Source organism: Rhagoletis zephyria, unplaced genomic scaffold (genome assembly GCF_001687245.7).
Source record: "Rhagoletis zephyria isolate East Lansing unplaced genomic scaffold, Rhagoletis_zephyria_1.1 Rzeph_scaffold_00022, whole genome shotgun sequence".
In the NCBI taxonomy this organism is placed as follows: Eukaryota; Metazoa; Arthropoda; class Insecta; order Diptera; family Tephritidae; genus Rhagoletis; species Rhagoletis zephyria.
Window position 1 is genome coordinate 532,652 of NW_016157106.1, and position 20,898 is coordinate 553,549.

Sequence of the window (20,898 nt, forward strand, 5' to 3'; positions counted from 1 at the left end):
GTGTTATCAGAAACTCAGTTTTGCAGCGCTGCGCTCTGTTTTCGCTCTCAGGAACTTTGTGTTGTTATACTATGTTTACTTCCATTATTTCCTGTCATTTCATGGTTGTTTTTGTTGTCGTTTTAGTGATAAGATGGTTTTTCACTCTTTTATTATGTGTATGTACGATTCGTAGCAGAATCAATGTGACCAGGTGATCGCAAAAACCCAAGCTAAATGAATTTTTAGAAGCATCAGTTAAAGTAGTGTGAAAAATGAAGTTAAAAAGAAGTCAAAAACTCTTCACCAACTCGTCGTGTTCAGCGAAAGCGATTTTCTTTAAACCCTTTTTATATCCTTCTCATCGAACACAAAATAAAAGAAGAAAGAAAAAATTTTGTGAATGGAAGTATGGCTCATTGGGCATCAAACTATAGAAAAATTGTTGTTTTCTACATACGTAAAGTACACTGGTAGTACGCCAAAAAATCAAACTGTAAAAAATACAATGAAAAAAAATGTCTTCGTACCAAGCCTAATCGAACCTAATACTTATTTTTGCAAACCTAAGAAAAGCGAAAAGAAGTAATAATTTTCTAAAAAAAATAGTATTTCGCACAGCCATTGCAATTTTTGAAGGGTAAAAGGTTGTCCTTGAGATACTATTTAGTAAAATATTCCGGTCCGAATTTTTTTATGAGTATTTGAAGTAAAGAAAGCCTAGGAAAATGCCACAAAGCTAGACCTAAAGTTCGGGGCCTATTGCATAAAATGAAGTGCTTAATCTAGCCTCAAAAAGGCCACCCTGGTCGCACTGGCTACACTTTGCAGCGAGAGTAAATATTCGGTCAACTGTTCCCAATTGGAAAGTGGAACTAAAACGATTGTAGGTGAAAGCGAGAGTACGTCTAGCGAAGCTGCGAATATATTTTCGCATGCGTGCGTTGGAACAATTCGGTACACATTTATGCATACTACAACAATTTTTTAGAGCCACAGCATAAAAGGACCGCGCTAAAGGCGATAAAACTCAGATATACGGCGGAATTCAGCGCGCACGGTAATGTTTTCATAAAGACATCGAAAGTGTGTGGAAAGCATAACAAAAAAAAAACAGAAAAAATAGAAAATAATGAATACAAGTTTCATTTGAAATTGGGAAAAATAACACATGTGATATATTTTTCTTTTAAAGTTGGTAGCGCAGAATTTGTAAAATAATTTGCAAACAAAAGTTAATGAAAAGCGAAAATCAAAATATTCAAAAGCACACCAAACCAAACAAAAGCTCAACTGATATATTTTTGAAATAAATACTCTTAACGCTACTTCATTTTATTGTGAAGTGTTGAAAAAAACTAGTTATAATTTGTGAAAATAAAAGCGTTTGTAGCTTTATATGCTCTTACAGCCAGTGCGCTTAATAATACTTCAATGAACTTGGTGAAATTTCCAAACGCAAGAACAACAAAATCAGCAGCCAAAAAGCGGTAAGTTTAAAAAAAAAAAAATGTATGCAAACAAAGCAAATATTTATTATTTTTTAAATATTTGCTATTGCTATTCACTTCACCTTCGCTTACCCGTGTGGTAAACGCGCTTTACGTACTTTAGTGCATTTGCTGGACTTGTGGTCTCGAGTTTACCACACGCTTACGCCACATGAAAGTGGGTGTGGTTGCGGTTACAGCTGCGATTCGCTGTTGGTTTATACTCAGCTGACCTCGTCCGTAAAATATCGTAGTAAAATCCTACACGTGTAATTAAGTCATAGACAACAACAAGTGGCAAGTTGTAGTTATCTGTGCGCACGATTTTGGGCGCCAAAATTAAATAGTTTCTCGCACTCATTGCTTAAATGAAACTGTGGCAACCGATGTAAGGGGATTTAAGAACGCTGAAAATGCTATGTATTTTGAATTTAGCCAAGTTGCTCGAATATAAAAAATTTGTGTGCATGAGTCTTAAGTATCGCATTATGTACATATATCGCAAGGCACCAGAAAACTCACACTATGCATTTTCACATATATTACCGTGCAAACCTGTAAAATACACTTATTCAGCTTTTAAGATGCCCAATAGTATTTTAAATATTTAACCAAAAGTTATATAAAGTTTATAAACGGCCATTTTTTATGCCCAGTTTTTCCATTACCAAAATACCAAAAATTAATTTCTAAAATATATGTATATTTTATGACCAAAAAATTAGGTCCACTATCAAAATAACCAAAAATATATGCACAGCTTTAAATCTCGGAAAATTCATTTCCAAAAACTATGTTCAGTTTAATAAATTATCAAAAAATTATGCCTATTATGTCCAGTTTTTAAATGACTAAAAAATATGTTCTCTTTTAAAATTACCAAAAATGTGTGCCCTGTTTTTAGACCGCCAAAAATTGGTATATATGTACATAACAAAAGTGTATACCCAGTTTCAAGTTTATAAAAAATTACGTCTACCAACTTTTCTGCCCTGTTTTTCAAATACCAGTTTATGAATGTCCTAATGTTTAGGTGACTAAAAATATTTGTAAGTATGTCAGCTTTGAAATAATTGAATTTTTTTATTAAAATATTCTTGCCCAGTTGCACCAATTAATTTTAAATTAGTCAGCCTGTTCAAATTTAAAATGACACAATTTTGTTCGAGAAATGTTCAGTTTTCTAATGACCAAAATGCATGTACAGTTTAATAATTGCCAATATTTGATCACTTTTTAAATAGCAAAAGATTTAAGTATATCCATTTCTTAAAAACAGTTACAAAAAAAATTATGTGCATATTTTTAATTGCCAGGAAATTATTTCCAAAATTTATGTCCAGTTTTCTAAACGACCAAAAATATATGTCAAGTTTTAGATTATAAGAAAATTATGTCTATTTTTTTGGCTAATAAATATATATCCAATTTTTAATGTCTAAGATATTTTTTTAATCTCTTTCAACCACTAAAATGTTGCAGAATGTAATTCCAGTAGTTGTAAAAGAACAGCGAAGTATGCGTTTTATCCGGTGCCGTGCAATAATGTCAATGGAATTAATGTCAGTTGACATTATGCCACTTTGGAATTGATTCAACCTCTAAAAATGGACAGAAATAAAGCCCGTCCGTACTAGACGTGACCGTATGATTTTTAACATTGCATGATTTTTAAAATTTCTGACATTAATTCACTTTTCAATTGTGTATTAATTTCAATGACATTTCTTCTACTATTCTTCTGACATTATTTCACTTTTGGCCTGCGAACTAATGTCATTGACTTTAATTCCCTTACAAAAGTGAATTTATGTCAATTGACATTAATTCCATTGACATTATTGCACGACACCTTTAATTTGGCATCAGCTTAACTTTTACACTTTATGTACAACTATATTTTTGCTACAAAATGACCACGATATATCTACTTTCGAAAGGAGGTATCAAGCTGACCATTTTCAATATACCAAATTACAACCCAGCAGCCGGATTCAATCTTCAAAAGAATAGCAGACGAAACTAACAACATTCTACATCTAATTACATGCCCCTCATACTGCCAGCTTTGGCTGACTACAAATTGAATCTGTTAGTTTTTTCATGTAGCGCCCTTTTCGGCCGCAGCGATTTTCATGTAGAGAATTTTGGCGATGGAAATTTTGCGCAGCGATTGGCAGAATTCCACTGCAGCACGTCTGAGTTTGTTTTTATTTGCATTCAAAGTGTCTTTGTACTGCAGCTACAAAATCCTAAAGACTAAGCTGTTTATTCAAATAGGTGGAATATTTTATACCTGCTCCTCGACCCACACTATCTATTCCTGCCACCTTTTTAAAGATTTACATACTTTTTCTTTTTAAAAGTAATCAACATTATGTTTATGTTTATGCTTATGTTTATGTTTATTCAGTCAATGGAATTTTAATAGCATTTTTGAATCGAATTCTAAAATATTTAGAACGTTCTTCAACCAAATTCTGAAATAGGGCGTTGATGAAAAATTTTCTGAGATTGATGTATTCGTTTAAGTTTTTATATTTTTCATAAGTTGTTTACTTATAATTTATGCAATATTATTTTCAATGACATTTCTTAAGCTTGTCACACTTTTCTTTTCCCGTACTGACAATTTTATTAGCTCATATCTAGTTTGTCTCATAACCAATATTTATCCATATGTACGTATAGTAGGTTATAATTTATCTTTCTTCTATCTAGAGCCCTACGTCTACACTTTTAGTTCTTATTACATTTAGGTTATTTTATTTTCCTTTACGTTTATTTTTATCTTTATACTCTATTGTTCTCATAAAAGTAAAGTGTTAAAATTTACGTTGGTTTTCATCTTCGTTTTTATCTTTTCGATGACGTGATAAGATGCTGATTTAATGTGAAGTGATGTGATAGGATGTCATATCATGCCAAATGATACCATATCATGTGATGTTCTGTCATATGATGTCACATCATGTGTATCGATAACAAAATAGGATAGAAACATTAATAAAAATATCGATAACAAAACCGATAAAATTATTGATAAGAAATATAAATAGCAAAGTTGATAAAAAATATCGATAACTAAGTCGACAAAAATATCGATAAAAATGTCGATAATAAAATCGCTAAAAATATTGACAACAAAATCGATAAAAATATCGATAACAAAATTAATAAAAATAATAATAGTTCGGCGCTTACACATATGGGTGTTTCCATCGGAAGGAGGTATATCTAACGTATTTACGGGCCGATTTGTCTGCTTTTTTAAATATATACTGGCTATGTAGTAGAATCATATTTGCATAAAGTGGTCTTCCTAGGTGGCGCCAAGGTTTAGATATTTCGAAAAACCGTATTTATGGTCCGACTTGTTTCGAATTTGGCGTAAGTAGTTGAAACATAATAAGTCATAGATTTCCAAAAAATTCACCCTGAATTGGCGCTGAAGTCAAAATATAAATTATATTATATAAAGTATATTCTACATAAAATACATGTTTTATTTGCGTTAAAAATTTATTTAAAAGCAATATTAACAAAAATATAACGATGGAAATTTATGTCACGTGACGCTAGGTCCCGAGAATATTGAAAATCCCGAAATAGTTTCCAAGGTTGAGTCTCTGTGTCTCTAAATATCTATGCCCTTTTCTTTAGAATTACCTGTATTTTAATCCTTCTTCCTCTATGTTCCTCTGTCTTCATCTTTACTTTTATCGGTATCCTCATCCTCATCGTTTTCTTAATATTTATCTCATTTCCGTGTCGTCGAATTTGCCAATTTTCTTCCAACCAGCCAACCGCCGCTAAAGAAGTTTCACTTCGAAAAAAAACAAGAAGAAAGGAAACCAGCCCGAGACAATTAATACGTGCCTGTTCAGACATAAATACCAAGCCAGCAGACGAACTTAGCGACAAATATAAATGGTTTGCTCTTTGCGATAAAATGAAAGCGAACTGAAAAAAAAATATCTTCTGGCATAGCAGTTGGGTAAGCAAAGCGCACAAATAATCAAGTTCAATGTGGATGGGGAGGCAAGAAAAATTGCAGGCAATCAAAAGAGACACTTTGCTTTTCATATTCGCGTTTAAATGAAGCTCGTGTAGAGCATTGATGACTCGTAGGAGATTAAGAAGTGTCTTTTCGTGTCGATGGAAATTAGATACCAAGCTTCAAAAGCAGTGGATTGTGTATAGATATTTACCTACATACTTATGCATTTATACGTTTTTTTCATTTTCTATTTCTTACTGGAGTCTTTGCATTGACAGCTAAGATAAATATTTACGTATGTTTATATGAAGCCATGGCCGAATTATACCAGGTGAAGTAATTAGAGCGAGAAGAAAGATTTTGATACTACCTTATTTGAAAAATTGCCTTTAAAATTTGACTATAAGGCAGCCGAATGTCCGAAAATAAAGCTGTTCACATAGCCAGCTGTTCACATAGGCAATGCTGACGCCAAAGCAACACTAGCGCTGGTTTAACTCTTGCCGTTTTACGCGCGTTGACCGTTGATTTTGATGAAATCAATCACTTTTTGCTAATAAACACACAAAATCATGCAAATAAGAAACGAATAAGGAGCGCAACGATCAAATGCTTCTATTCCACCAGAGTTGGAGGTAGTGCAATTAATCTTCAGTGTGCACTAGTAGCTATTGATAGTGATAGCTTTTGATATTTAGTGGTACATAAATTGCAATATATCAGCCTCACTATGCAATAATGGCAGTGATATTAAAAAAAATTTCATTCAAATTAATAATCCAGTAATGAAAAAAAATCTTCAGCCTAATGAGACAAACTACTCGAACATGGTATGAAGAAATATGAAGTCAATCCGATACTCATGGAAACAAATTGGGGTTATTAGAAAAGGGGGCGTGGCGCTTCTCATACCAACCGAATTTTTCATACCGCATTTCTCTAGAAATGTTCATGGTAGAGTAGTGGAAATTGGCATAGAGATATAAGAAATGAATAGCATACTCATGAAGAAAAATTTGGGCCAATGAAAAAGGGGGCGTGGCGTGGTTACTTCCAGACGTACTGTTTTTGATTGAATTATCGATTTTAACGAAATTTTTTGTTTTTATTTGAGTGGGTCTCTGGGTAGTTAAAATTTTCTCATTTTTGTGTCAAAAATGGCATAGTACAACATATTCTTGTTTCATATTTCTTTTCACATTTATTTGAGCAATCTAATTTGCCCCTCTTACTTCTTGAAATAAAATTCTAAATAGCATTGGTTTTAAGCACTTTATTTTTTATTGAAATACAACAATAACTTTTTAAAAACATCAATTTTTTCAATGGAAAAAATAGTAACGTCCGTAACGTAACGTCCCGAAAGCACACATAGAATTGTTTTAAAGTTAATCATATCTTTAGTTTTTTGTATAACATTTTGTAAACTTCACTATTTTCTCTTCAAAATATTTTTGTAGATTTTGCTCTCCATGCATGACAATTTGCGCAAATCGGTTGACTTTGAGGGACATATGAAAATCGCTTCCTTTTTCAGTAACGTCCGAACATAAATTTCGAAGGCAAATACACCGACATTAATGTAAATTCAAATTTCCATTATTTTCGTTCTCATAAGTAGGTACTGCTATTAACCCTCCCTTATACCACACACAATTTTTAACGTTATTAGAGTGGCATTGAAAAGTATACCAACTCTCAATAGGTTTCTAGGAAAATACTTACACCAGGCGAAAAGCAGCTGAAAACTTCAACGAAGTCCCCGAGAGCTGCTGCTTATTCAAATTTCGAAGAAAGCTAACTGTTGCGAACAATTTAAATTTAATAATCATTTTTTTTTTGCCAGGGTCAATTTAAATCTTCAAATTTTTATTTAAACAGGAGTTGTAAGTACTTTGCTGATTTTACCACAAAAATGGGAAAAGTGATATATGTATGTATGTACATAAGCATCATTGTTGTTGACATTTAATATTAGGAGGCAATGGTTAGATTTAACGGAATAAACATCTACCTACTTTCGCTCTGAGAATGTTAGCTGTCTGGAAAAAAATTTTCAAGGATGTTCTCTATAAATAATTTTAAGTTAAAACGGCATTCGCATACACTTAAATACAAAAGTCCATAAATTCAAATCTTTCATTTTGCTTGTGCGCACTATGTGAAGTTTCGAAAGCAATAAATGAATTTCCAGTTTCAAGAATAAAATTCTGTAAGAAAATGTAAATTACTATTCTACGAAAATACTTAATTAAACTCATTTCATGTTGGTTAGTTCTTTGAATAATATGAGTAAATAAAATTTGAATTGAAAGAGCAAACAATATTTTGGTGGTCACTTTTTTGCCAAATGGTACAAAATGTTGAAACGGTAAAGATCGCATGCTATCATTAAAATACATTCATACATACTTTCATGAATGTAACTCATACATATTCACATTAGCATTCCCTATACAATTTCATTTTTTTTTTTAACTTTTTTTCTTGTAATTTAATATTGTATGCACTTACTAATTACCTTGATAGCAAGAAGACACCAGCTGAGACTTTATAATTAATCTTTTAATAATTTTCATATCTCCAGGGCGTATACGCAACATTGAAGAAAAGTACGTATGTACATACAAGTACATATCGTCGTTTAAAGTACAAAACCGCCTATCAATAAAATGCAAAACCGCGTATGTGAGGTTGCATAAATTATTTTCTAGAGCGTAAAAACACTCATATCTCAAAGTGGTTCTCTTTTTTATAAATCACTCGCATTTCGGGCTAATATATTTCAGGTCGAATGGATGAGGATTGAGCCAAGAGCTTGTGTGAGCAAATTAAATTTTTGGCGATACGCGGTATTGTACTTTAAACGACGATATGTAAGTATGTATGCATGCACAATAAGGTGGATGCAAAATTTTATTCTCAATTACTTAGAGACTATATTAATCTAGTAGTTCTCATTCATCATCTATTTTGCAGATGTTTTTAACCGACTTCAAAAAAAAGAGGAGGTTATCAATTCGTCGGAATATTTTAATTTTTTTTTATGTATGTATGTTACCGCATAACTTTGGACCACGTCAACCGTCTTCAAAGAAAATCATATGAAGTGGTTGACACGAACTCGTAACTAAATTTTTCCACGATTTCTTAAAGGAAAAATTAATTGCTTTCTAATATTACTCCGAAATTTCGTTAAAATCTAAGTGTACACAGCAAAAGTGGGGTCAGAACACCTAGCTTTTTTAAAAATTCTAAAAAATCAACCGTAATTTTTAGCCATTTGAAACTTGTACTTTATTATGCTAGAATTAGGCTATAATGGGCTACAAAACTGCATACACAGAATCAAATTGAAAAACTTGAAATTTTTACGAAAATTTGTTGATTTTATTTTTATTGTATAAATTTTTAAGGAAGTGCATATTTTTACAGATTTGTATATTATTATATTGGGCTACTGGCACAAAATAAAAAAATTAAAACATTTTTTTTTTATTCAAAAGATTTCAACAAATAATTTTTCGTGATTGGGATAAAGAAAAATATTTAGGTATTCATAAAATTGGTATACGATTTGCACAAAATTTCGCCAAATACCCAATCTGTGATGCAGCCCTTAAACTTGTTTTTATACGGATGTTGTTAAAGAATGAACTATAAAAAACTAACCAAAATCAAATAACAACAAAAATAATATTTTCTCATAATATATTGTCAAAATTTGGTGCGGCTATAATTTTTCGACTATCGTACATTAGTTGACTATGATTACTCAGCCGTGCTATTATGGTAGCACAATGTCACTAATACTTGGCTTACAAACAAAATACTGCCGCGAATTTCAAAATTTCAACCCCTTTTTTGAGAAATATTTTATTTTTATCAATATTTTTCTTCTAATCAAACTCAACATAGAGAAAATTATGAAATGTGAAGGCTGAGTGGTGGGATTTTAACCTACTACAGTTATATACATCGCTTTCCTGGAAAAAAATTGTTTACACCGATTGACACCTAAAATCAAACAAAATCGCTTTGGCCGTTACAGCGCCAACAAGCCTTTTGTGCGTTGGCAACAAACCGACTTACCGAAAGGGATCGCGCCAATAGAGAGTTGTAGGCTTAAGGCTCTTGTCAAAAACTGAAGATGAACATGGGTCAGACCTAACCAGGATTGTTGTGTTTAGTTATATTAGCTGTACATAGCGAATGTTACTTTTCTGTCTATAACTGCACTAAGCTCTTGAAATTGGTTTTCGTTAAGTTTTTTTTTTTATATATTTGCCTAATAGCTTGTTTATATATTCTAAGAATATTAAATTTTCCTACTCAACTAATAACTATGTAATTAGTTACAGCTGTTAACTCTGTAGTATTTGCGAATAATTTTCAATAAATTCAATAAATTCATTATGGAGAAATTCATGTATGAAATAATTGTATGTGTATCATGCGTATTATGTTGAAATATTAATATGATAAGCTAAAACATACTTACATATTTACCCTGCAGTGAACAGCCAAACCAGTTAGAAAAAATACTAGTTCAATAACTAGTATGTGCATACCAGTTCAACCATTTCGAAGAACTTAAGCGTTCAGCGACATCTGCCTTTAAATTCACAAAGTTTAAAATGAAACGCAATTAATTAATTTTCATAAAAATGTTGGCTGTGGCGTCATGTGAAGACTACTGGTTCTGGTTCTGAGATCGCAGGTTCGAGGACGCTTAGAGGTGGTTAAGCTTTTTAAAGTTAAATCCTATATAAATAAAATTAATTATTTCAATTGAAATATAAATGACAAATTAGAAAATCTAATTGCATTGCAGAAAAAAATATACATATGGGAAGAAATGCTTGAGCTATAACAAAAATGAAATTTAAAAATTGCAATAAAAACCCGAAATAAAACAACATTAAAAAAAAACTTTATTAAAAAAAAAAACAAAAAAAAAATTCTCTGCGCCAGGACTTGAACCTCTGGGACCTCAGGCATATCACGCGAGTGCTTTGCTCTGTCGGCCATTGCGACTGTTGGCGTGCCGCGAGAAAAAAGGCATGCTTATGCTTTTCATGGGGGATAAATTGGCAGACTATCTCATCAACTGGCATCATGCTACTAGTATTTCTACTAGTATATGCTGATGTATAGCCTGACAATTGACATCTCGTAGGACATCGCAATGTTAAAAATACTAGTCGCTAACATTGAAAAGCTGCTAGAATTCTAGTTCACAACTAGTCACTTTCTCTGCAGGGTACATGTCAAACGGTCTATATATGTAGTATGTATTATGCATTAATAAGTTTTAGATAAGCAACTCTACCATAAACAAATGTAAGTGAATATGCGCATATGTGAATGATACTTATTGCATAATTGATTCGAAATCGTAACAGATATTATATATATATATATATATATATATACTTACATATGTGCATTACTTACATATGTACATAAGAATATGCGTACGTATTATTTTAATAACCCAGGAGGACTTAGAACACGTGAAATCTTAACTTTTTTCATGGGCAATCTTGTAAGTGTATTGGAAAATGCGTTAGGTCGTTCTTGCTGGGTGCAGTGGATTATTAATTCTTCTTCTTTATGTATTAATTAATGCTGCAATTATAATATAATTAATTCCTTGTATGTAATCAGATAGCAAGCGTAATACAATTTTAAAAAGTAAAACGACAAATGAATTAAGATGACCATAGTCAGATCTCATAAAAGTAATTATACATACATATATAGGTCATATGCACGGATGTATGCATATAGTATACATTTGTTAATAATTACGCAATATTAAATACAGCAAGCAGTAAGTTCCTTTCGTTGCAAAGCAATAGTAGTCCATAGCTTTTTCGAGTTGAAGAGAAATGAAATATGGTTATTGTGTTGAAACGAAATCGTTTTCATAGTTTCTTAGAAAGAAGTCTACACAAATGGAAAAACTTTCAGCTATGATTTAGCTTTGGTAAAAGTGTTTGCCCCATAAAAGTAACACACTTGGATATTACCCATTGGAATCGACAGCGAAAAACGGTGTATGGGCAGAACAAAGTTTCGTAGGTGGCCGATGTCAGTAGGGAGAGTTCCTCAGGGCTGGTTAATAAGTTTCTGAGACTATATCCTCGAAAAACAGAACAGCTTAAGATAAGGTGCATTTCAATTAGAAGATATCCTGCTAAAACACCTATCGAATTTGAGAGTTACAAAGAATTAAAAAATGTCCCCTGGCCTTGTTTCGTAGAGACAGGTGGGTCAGAAGTTAGAAGGGCGAAATTCGAGGATGTGGTCGTGTATATCTTAGTCCTTGACAAAATTTGTTCAATAATATTTATTCGAAATTTTCAGGGATATCCAAGGGTACTATTTTAAAAGCACATTTTCAATGCCTATTAGTACTTTAGGGCTAAAAAATTTAATTCTTCACAATTATGCAGAATTTTTTTCTGTTATTTGATACTTATACTGTTTCTCAACATTACGCTACATTTTTTTAATAATTTTTTGAATAAATGAGTAGTCCACTTGCAAAGTGCGCTATGTAAAATTGTTTCGATTTTTAGTTTTTGGTGGATTACGTACCAGTATTTAAATTAGTTTCATGTCCACCAACAACACAGTGCAAAATCTTTTTATATTCTAAAAAAATAGCATAAAATGTTAACTCTTCTTCCAAAAGTCGCTATCATATTTATTTATAAACTTTCAAAAGTATCCATCTTCTGATGAACCTAGAAAACTGCTTTAGGTCGTATAGAATGTTAATGTTATATTTTGTCATGGTATGTTATGTTATAATTTTATAGGGCTCTTATTTATCCAAATTTTGAGGTAATAATAAAAAAGATTCAATTTAAGTGTTACTAGTTGTCGTAGTAGTTTTTTTTTCAAATTTATGGCTTTCTATTATAAAATCACATAACGCTGTTTGTAAGTGGACTATTCAAATCATGTCTTTGATATTTCAAAGTATTTTCAAAAAAATTCTGACCACAGATAGAAAACCTAGACTCCTAGTTTTGCAAGTATGTATATTTATTTTTCTGTGTTCAATATTTATCGTCGCACGGTGTGACATACATATATAATTAATGTCCTCCTATTGAGCGAATATTTATGGTTTTCGACGTAAATTTCAGAGTATCAAGTATCCATAATCTATGGACAACTGTTCCTCGATGGGCAATGACTAGGGGTGGCAATGATTAATCATTTAATTTACGATTTTAATTTTAAAGTAATCGTTAAAATTTTTTCAAGAAAGAGGAGTTCTGTATTTGTTCAAAATTGCAAGCAGCGGCAGGAATTGCTCACGTTCAGGGCATGCAATCGTGTGAATAGTTGTGCATGTGAGCCCATTGTAAAAGCTACAAAACTAAGTGTGGCAACGTTACAATTTCCCAGAAGTAACTGCCAGTCTCCACAGGATAAAGATTATATCTCATTGCTCCTCAAGAGCAATATATATCTTGCCATCTATTGCAGGCAATTTGGTAGTTTTGCAGCTGCATTTTCATTCGCACGACAACTTCGTGGCGGCAACATTATTGATATTTTAATATAAAAGCAAAAATTGAGCTGTTTTCTACTAAAATCTTTGTTATTATGCACTTGGATGTAAAATAGCTTATTTGCTAATTTTTTTGAGCGATTAAATCCGGCAAAAATACGTTTAAGAAGCCATCTTTCAAATGCTTATATCAAAAAATAATAAAAACCAATATAAAAATCCCACACAAATATTGACACAGGTATAACTTATATCCAGCAACTAAAATGAGAGCTGGTTAGCAATAAATTTTATCCTGTGGAGACGGCTTAGCGGAATATCATCGAAGCTTGGAAGGAAATGAAAACTGTTTACCCATAACTTTACGAACTTTCGAAAAAATACTGTCAGTTGATACCTCGATGCCTGCTGACTGGCTTAACAACAAAACGCTTATCAAAGATTAAATAATAAATAATTATCGCCGCTAAAATTACTCGTTCTATTTTATTTAATGCTAATTAACAAGAGAATTAGAAATTATTTACGGAAAAGTGTTTTGGTGAATACTCACTGCAAAAAAGTTACTTTAAAATTTCGATTAATGGATTATTTCTCAGTAATTGCATTTAATTTCTTTCGGATTGTGATTAATCATATGATTAACTAATCGATTATTTTATTTTTTTTTTTGCCATACCTAGCAATGACAAACATCTGGCTGCCAGGGAAAAGCGGCTCATAAAAACCATCTGGCATGCGGGGCTGTCGGAAAATGTAGTATTGCCCACTGAATGTGTATGTGTGTAAGAATATGTAGCTACCCTGCAGTAAATCGCGCTAGTTCAGAATTAGCTCTTTAAGAGGCGGTACTGGTTCTCGATCTATCCCAACGCAATGCTTTCAACTATCTCTTTTTACATGGCAATGTCCTACGAAGTGGAAATTGCCACATCTGCAGAACTTTCGAACTAGTTCTGAACGGCCTCCATTTACGACAATTCTAGGACAATAAGTTTTTTATGAGAAACAATTTTGAAACTAGATTACAGGATATTTTTTTCTTTTCTGAACTGTTTTCATTTTGGACAGATATGCGACAATAAGGTTTGTTTAAAAAAAAATTTGATTATTCGATTTTTTGATATCTTTTTATTTTTTTTTGTTTTTTTTGCAGTTTGCATTTTATTTAATTTTTTATTCTTTTATTTTATTTATATTAAATTTGATAATTATCTCTTAAATTTTTAAGCGGCGCTAAACAATTTAAATTTATTAAATCTGAAAATCACAACTGCCTCCACCGCGATTTGAGTTCGCGACCAACGATGTTAGAGTCGGAGGTCTTCCCGCTGAGCTTTTTTAGTATTGTACGCGAAGTGAGAATTTGTGCATTTACTTCTTAACAGAGTGCAACTAGCACACCAAAAGTTTCAACTGTCCCTCCCTGCAGCCGTTTTGCATTAGTTCGGAGATAGTTCTGAAATTTATAGGGCGGAACTAGCGCCCTCTTTTCTATGCAAAAAACTGGCGAAGTTATCATGGAGATGTCCTAGGAAGTGTCAATTGCCCCCCGCTGCATCCCTTTTTCCATAGTTCCGAACTAGTCCTACCTTCTATAGTTCCGAACCAGTTCTAAAATCGACAGAGGAAAGAAAAAATTATAATGATTTTTCAATATTTTTGGTTCTTAGGTATGTACGATTTTAAATTATTTTCAAAGAAGTGTATTTTCAATTTGAAATTAAATTTGTTTGAGTGATGACTTTGCAGCGGTGCTTGCTGTTACTGGTTAGATTCCAGACGGTCCCAAGATGTTAAAATATTAACATAAATTTTAGTTTTGTATTACCAAACTATGAAAAAGCATTTGCAAAGTGCGGAATGAAAGCGTATTTGAACGAAAAAGCAGCCAAACACATATCTATGTAAAGTAAACACGTCCCCGCTTCATCACTTTTTCGATAGTTCCGAACCAGTTCTAAATTCGTCATTTTAGATATAGATTTATAATGGAAAAAGTGAAATAAAATAGTTTTTTAAATGTACCACATTACGCTGATTTTGGACTGGTAGGGATCTAGTTACAATTGGACTGAATCGTTTTTTGGCAATAAAAATCTAGTACGTCACTAGAAATTTGATTCACTAGTCCTCGGTTTCCCAGCATGGTTTTTATGCGAGTGCACATCTCATGCATACACACATACATATATAGCACTTTAAATATTTTTAAACCGCAGAAAATAAGAGGTTTCTGCGAAGGCCATTTTCATTTATGAACAAAAGTTCCATCCGGCTAGAAGCGTACGCATGTATATATGTGCCTCTTTGTGCTTCTATTTTGAACCTTGGTTGCCAATGGCAGCAATGTATTGTTCAAAGCTCTAACTTGGCAATGCTGAGTGCTTTTTATGTGCAATATAAAAATGCCACGTGCGTGTATTATGAATGCGATGAATTGTGTTTATGAAAAAATAAATTAATATTTTTACCACTCTTTAATGGGTGGTAATTTAAATAAAGGACTTGTTGACAGGCATCAAGAGTGAACTAATGTCGTGAACACTTTTTTATAATCCTAAAGATAATCAAATTTGTATTTGGTTTAAAACTCAAATTACTTTTTTATTAAATTATAACCGTTTATACATTCCAATATGTGTATACGAGTATGCTACGAGTATTTAACTATAAAGAGCACATTCGATGCTAATAAAAAAATATTGCTTTAGACATAAAATATCCCATATTAAGTGTCTACATTAGACTGGGTCGCAAAAATGTTCGAAATCGCACTTCAACAGAATTTTTGAATATGATTAACGGTATTGTTGTCGATACCAATATTGATCTGCATACTTATCGTCGTTGCAAATATTTCGCCTCGTCAGTGAGGTTGACATATTTGATTCGTCGAAGGCTTAGGCGAATGATTTTTTTTTTTAAAGACCGTTTATTTTCTTCGAAATAATCCAAAAAAGTTAACTTATATTTGAAAATAATTTCAACTTTTTTATTTTGATCTCGATTTCATAAAAAGCTTATACTAATTCGTTTTATTACATTCTCGTTCTTTGCAGATACTTTTAGGCAATCGTAATCGAAGTTTTGCATAGAATTGAAAATAGTTGTGGTATTAAAGTCAATTGAAAGTAGGACAAGGACAAAATATTTCCGTTTAATGAATTGAAAACCAATGCTGATTTTCAGCTGGCCAGTAATAATTGCTCAAAAAGGATCAACGCACATGCGGCGAAACTCTACAGGACACAAAGCAATTCAATTAAAATAAATCGAAGAGAAATAATTGATGCAGACACATTTTACGACACAAAGTTGAGTCGCAGAGTGCAACAGACGCCAAGCGCTTTTGCCAATTTGCCATTATACAGCGGCAACAGCAGCTCAACTTGCAACATCCACAAACACAAAAACAAAAGCAAAGAAGTGCACCGAAGCATAAAGCAACGAGCCAGGGCGAGCGACGAGGAAGTGTTAAGTTTATTCAGCAAAAGCTCCAACACAACCTACAGCCGCCACTGTGGCACTCAGTGGTCGCCTCAGTACCGCCAACCCTGCCGCAGCCATGCCAGGGTCGTGCCAACGTCTCCGTTTACCCTCACTGGCGGCAGTGATGCGCACATCACGCGCCTCCACCACTGACTACTCCGCCTCGACGATACGCAAGGAACAGCGACGTGTCGTCATGATGGGTGCGGCACGCGTCGGCAAAACTTGCATCATCTCACAGTTCCTCTATGATAAATTTCAAACACGTTACAAACAGACGGTGGAGGAATTGCATCGAGGTGAATATGAGCTGCCCGATGGCTCAGCGTTGACGTTGGACATTTTAGATACATCCGGTTCGTATGAGTTCCCAGCAATGCGCACATTATCGATATCAACAGCGGGTGCTTTCATTCTGGTCTATGCGGTGGACGACAAGCAGTCATGGTGCGAGGTGGAACGACTAAGAAATCAGGTGAGCAAATGAGTAGATGTAGAAGTAGTCCAAGATAGGTTAGTGGGCTGAACAAAGAATACACAATGGGGACCATTATCTTCGGTGATAAATAGAATTTCTATGAAAGATATGAATTGATCCAAGAAGAATCCAAAGCTGAATAAATCACAGCTCTCGTACCAATGCGAATTCTGCGGGTCTAACCATCACTGAAGTAGAATCATAAAGATCTACTTAAACTCAACCAGTATTAGTGACATGAGTGGCATATGCCAAGCTTATATCATAATTTAAGGTGTTGTCTAGGTCTTTTCTGTCTATGGTTGGCAACATCATGGAAAAATCTCCAGGTGAACTGGTTCTTACCTTTTCCAAGTCGCGCTCGTGCAAAGCTAAGCAGAGTTGTTTTGTGCGACCTGCTCTAGGGTTATATGAAGAGGCTCAAGTTCAAGGACTTACTTCTAGCGTACACTTGTCAGTCATTGTAGCTGGGTGAGCGGATGTTTTACTGTGACCAGAGTAGTTTTCTAAACTCAAGCTACCGCTCCTTAAGATCTGGGGACAACACCCCAGGATTTTCCTGCCAGGCGCTTGCACACCACTAAAGATTTTGTGTCCTTGAAGGTGTTTGTATGCACATGTTTTCCCATAGAAGTGTGGGGCCTAGGATCAGTCCCAGATACTTTACTTCGCTGGCGACGCCCCCTTTTAAGGGTATGTCTGTCATGCCCCACCAGGCCATTTTTCTAGTAAATGGAATGATAGCGTTTATGGCTTTATTAATGATAAGCTCTAGGTTTGGTTAAGTTGAAGCGGCTGCCTTCATCCATCGTAGGACAGAGGCACACTTGTACCCAGTGGGTCCGTGGTTGTACCAATTGAGAGCTCGAAATCGAGCCCGTCCGTTCACCTAACCAGTTGGTTGGGTTCAGAAAGCGTGAGAATTCGTGAATGCCTGCTTCACTTAGATCGGCGAGACAGGCAAAAAGGTAGGGGTGAAATGAGCCCACATGAAGGCAGGAAAGTGACAGATGTAGTGCTCCACACTACGCATCGTCCGCATCGCGGCAACTACGGCAGAAGTCGTTGGCCGGTAAACCCATTCTGCTAGCATGCCTTCCCATTAAGCAGTGGCCCGTAATGATACCGGTCACCAGACTTAGTAGAGGGCGTTATAACCGAATGAGTGCGTGCGATCTTTTCTTGTCGAGGCTGGGCAAGGTTTGTCGAGTGGCCCATATGTGGGTTCTTTGACGATCTTTTGTTTGCCTTCTCAACAAAGTATTCACGTCCTGAGCCATGTATTACAGGTAGATAACGGTATGCCCGCTGCATAAGAGGAGTTGACGTCAAACAGGGTGGTTCCCTTGAATGCCTCTGTGGTCTGGAACCCTCACGATGTGAGTACTCGATTTTGAAACCAGGTCGTTAACGACTTTCCTACATTCTATCGCAGTTACAGACGAGGCCTTGCAGCAATCTAGTGACTTGATAGCTGCTTTGTTATCGGAGTATATATTTACTGAAGACAGGTTAAGTGAAGGTTCGATAAGCCAGAGTGCAGCCACTTTTAAAGCCGCGAGTTATGCTTGGAATGTAGTGGGAGGTTCTTCGTCCGCTTCCGCACTACCCGGGGCACCACTATGTCCGGGGACCCATTCAAAATTGATTATTTGATATTGCAGAGTTTGCAGGGATCTTCGGCATTTGATTTAGTCTTTACTGACCCTAAGACTTTGAGGGAACCTTGACTGTCAACAGCGATAGTAAGTTTGGACGGACCTAAGTCAATCGAACTTAACAGCTTTACCGACATGTCGATTGCATATATCTCACATCTCAACGCTGCAAAGATCTCCTGAGAGAAGATGCCCATTTTTGAATCGTCCATGAAAAAGGTGATTTCGTTATCGTTAAGAACAATATTAAGTGCCCAGTCACTCCTTTTGGGAAAATGGATATCGAAGTTTCCGTCAAAGTCAGTCTCCGTGAGCTAATAATCTCAACTGCTGTACTCAACCGACACTAGTTATGACGGGTATGGTGGCAAGTTGTTCGCCCTGCATGGGCATGCATATTAAGTAGATAAGACTTGGTGTCAACCACCGCCCATCATACCAGCGTGCCATAGGTCGTAGCCTCCAGTGTTTCCTAATCGTAGCTTTACAGGAGTAGTGCGCAGTATGGGCCTTTCTTCTCCGCTCTTCGGTATTCATTTTATAGAAAAGTCTAGAGCCGAGAATAACCCCCAAATATATTGCCTCCTTTGGCAATTTAATGTTTGCGCCATTAAGTGACGGAACTCGAAATTTATCCACTTTAAATCGGTTGGTGAACGGAACAAGTTCGGTTTTGGAGGGGTTAACCTCTAGACCATTTCTTTCTGCCCGCCCTGCCAGATCATCAAATGTGGATTGTAGATCGCCGAGATGAATTCCGCCAGGAACAGAATGACTTAAAGCATCTGTGAACACATCGACCTAAGTGGCTTTGGATGTGCGAAGCAGAAATTCATTTAGTACGAGGTTCCACAGCAGGGAAGAAAAACCCCCGACCTGAGGGGTACCGAGTGGGACATTTTTCCAGGGTTAAGTTCCCAAGGTTAGTGTAAATCGATTTCAAAAAGTCTGGTTGATCACCCTAACGTTTGTGTGCACATTTAAACACGTCTACATATTCGATTTTGCGGCCAGTGATAATTATTTAGCTCAGCGACCTTGACCTTCCAAATATGCAATACCATATACATACATTAGGATGTATACATATGTATATGCCAATGTCATTCGCTCAAATTCCAATGTAATGCAATATTATTTTATTGACCATTTCAATATTAATTAAATTGGATTTATGAACACATACTTATACATTTTACACTCGTACGCGCATGAACTCAATCAACTCAAATATTTATGACACATTCATCAAATTCTCCTCCGGGTTTTTCTTCTTCTTCTTCTTCTATTTAATTTTCCATTGCAGATAATTGCAGCGCGTGGCCTCAAAGTGCCCATTGTCATCGTTGGCAATAAGGTGGACATAAATGAGGCTGATCGGCAGGTGCAGCATGAAGTCACCGAAATGATTGTGTGCGAAGATTGGAAATGTGGCTACATCGAATGTTCAGCGAAAGAGAATGTGGGCATTGTAGAGATCTTTAAAGAGCTGCTGGTGCAAGCGGACATACGTTACAATCTGAGTCCGGCCGTGAGGCGGCGAAGACAGTCGCTACCCTCCTACAGCAGCGCGGGAGCGGGTGCGGCACGCGGCAGCAAGGGCCCATCACATAAATACACATTGAAACGTCACTCATGCACCATGACATGAAGGGCATGAACGGATGTAATGGAGCCAACAAAGGTGATGAGAATTCCTTGAACGCATAAGGAGCTGCACTGATTTTATATTTGAAAAAAAAAACAAAAACATAAAAGGTAAAAGTACGTGTAAAGACAAGAACAAAAAAAAACAAAAATAGAAACTGGTTGTTGCATGTTTGTTTGCATCAACAATATAGCTAAAGGTTGTGCCACATACATACATATGTATGTATGTTCGGGTATTTTGTAAGCGGCGAGCTGTCAATGAACAAATGTCATTTGCGAGTATCTCAGGTGCCAAGGTTGCTGCTGCTGCTGCTAGCCACAGTGACAAAAGTCAAGCCAAGTTGGGCATGGAAATTATAGATGCCATCTGCAGGGCTGTTGTCAACGTCTTTGATTTTTTTCCATCGCTGATATGCTTACGCACACTGACAATAACGGTGATAACGGTGCTGCTGTCAATGTCACAGTGACATTCAATGCCAGCTGCAGCAACTAAAAGTAGCCGTTTCAATCAATGACGTTGTCAATACGACGCGCAAACACATAAATGTTGGTGCCTCGGTCATGTGCTTTGTTAAGGGTAGAAAGAGGGATGAGGGGGGAAGGGGGGGGGGGGG

The 20,898-nt window shown here is 35.1% G+C and overlaps 1 protein-coding gene across 1 annotated transcript; it reads left to right on the forward strand.

Annotated features, from left to right (window-relative positions):
• The first annotated feature begins 1,250 nt into the window (after positions 1-1,250).
• On the forward strand, positions 1,251-20,846 carry LOC108362509 (GTP-binding protein Rhes-like). The gene is made up of 3 exons (XM_017615539.1): positions 1,251-1,469; positions 16,066-16,970; positions 19,938-20,846. The coding sequence occupies exons 2-3, from the start codon at positions 16,572-16,574 to the stop codon at positions 20,280-20,282; spliced, it is 744 nt and encodes a 247-aa protein (XP_017471028.1). The 5' UTR covers positions 1,251-1,469; positions 16,066-16,571; the 3' UTR covers positions 20,283-20,846.
• The last annotated feature ends 52 nt before the right edge of the window (positions 20,847-20,898 follow it).

Excerpts from the sequence above, each read along its gene's own strand:
- LOC108362509 (XM_017615539.1), top strand. The coding sequence starts at position 16,572 with ATGCCAGGGTCGTGCCAACGTCTCCGTTTACCCTCACTGGCGGCAGTG. Across the intron at positions 16,971-19,937 it reads TGGAACGACTAAGAAATCAG|ATAATTGCAGCGCGTGGCCT; the intron begins GTGAGCAAATGA and ends TTTCCATTGCAG.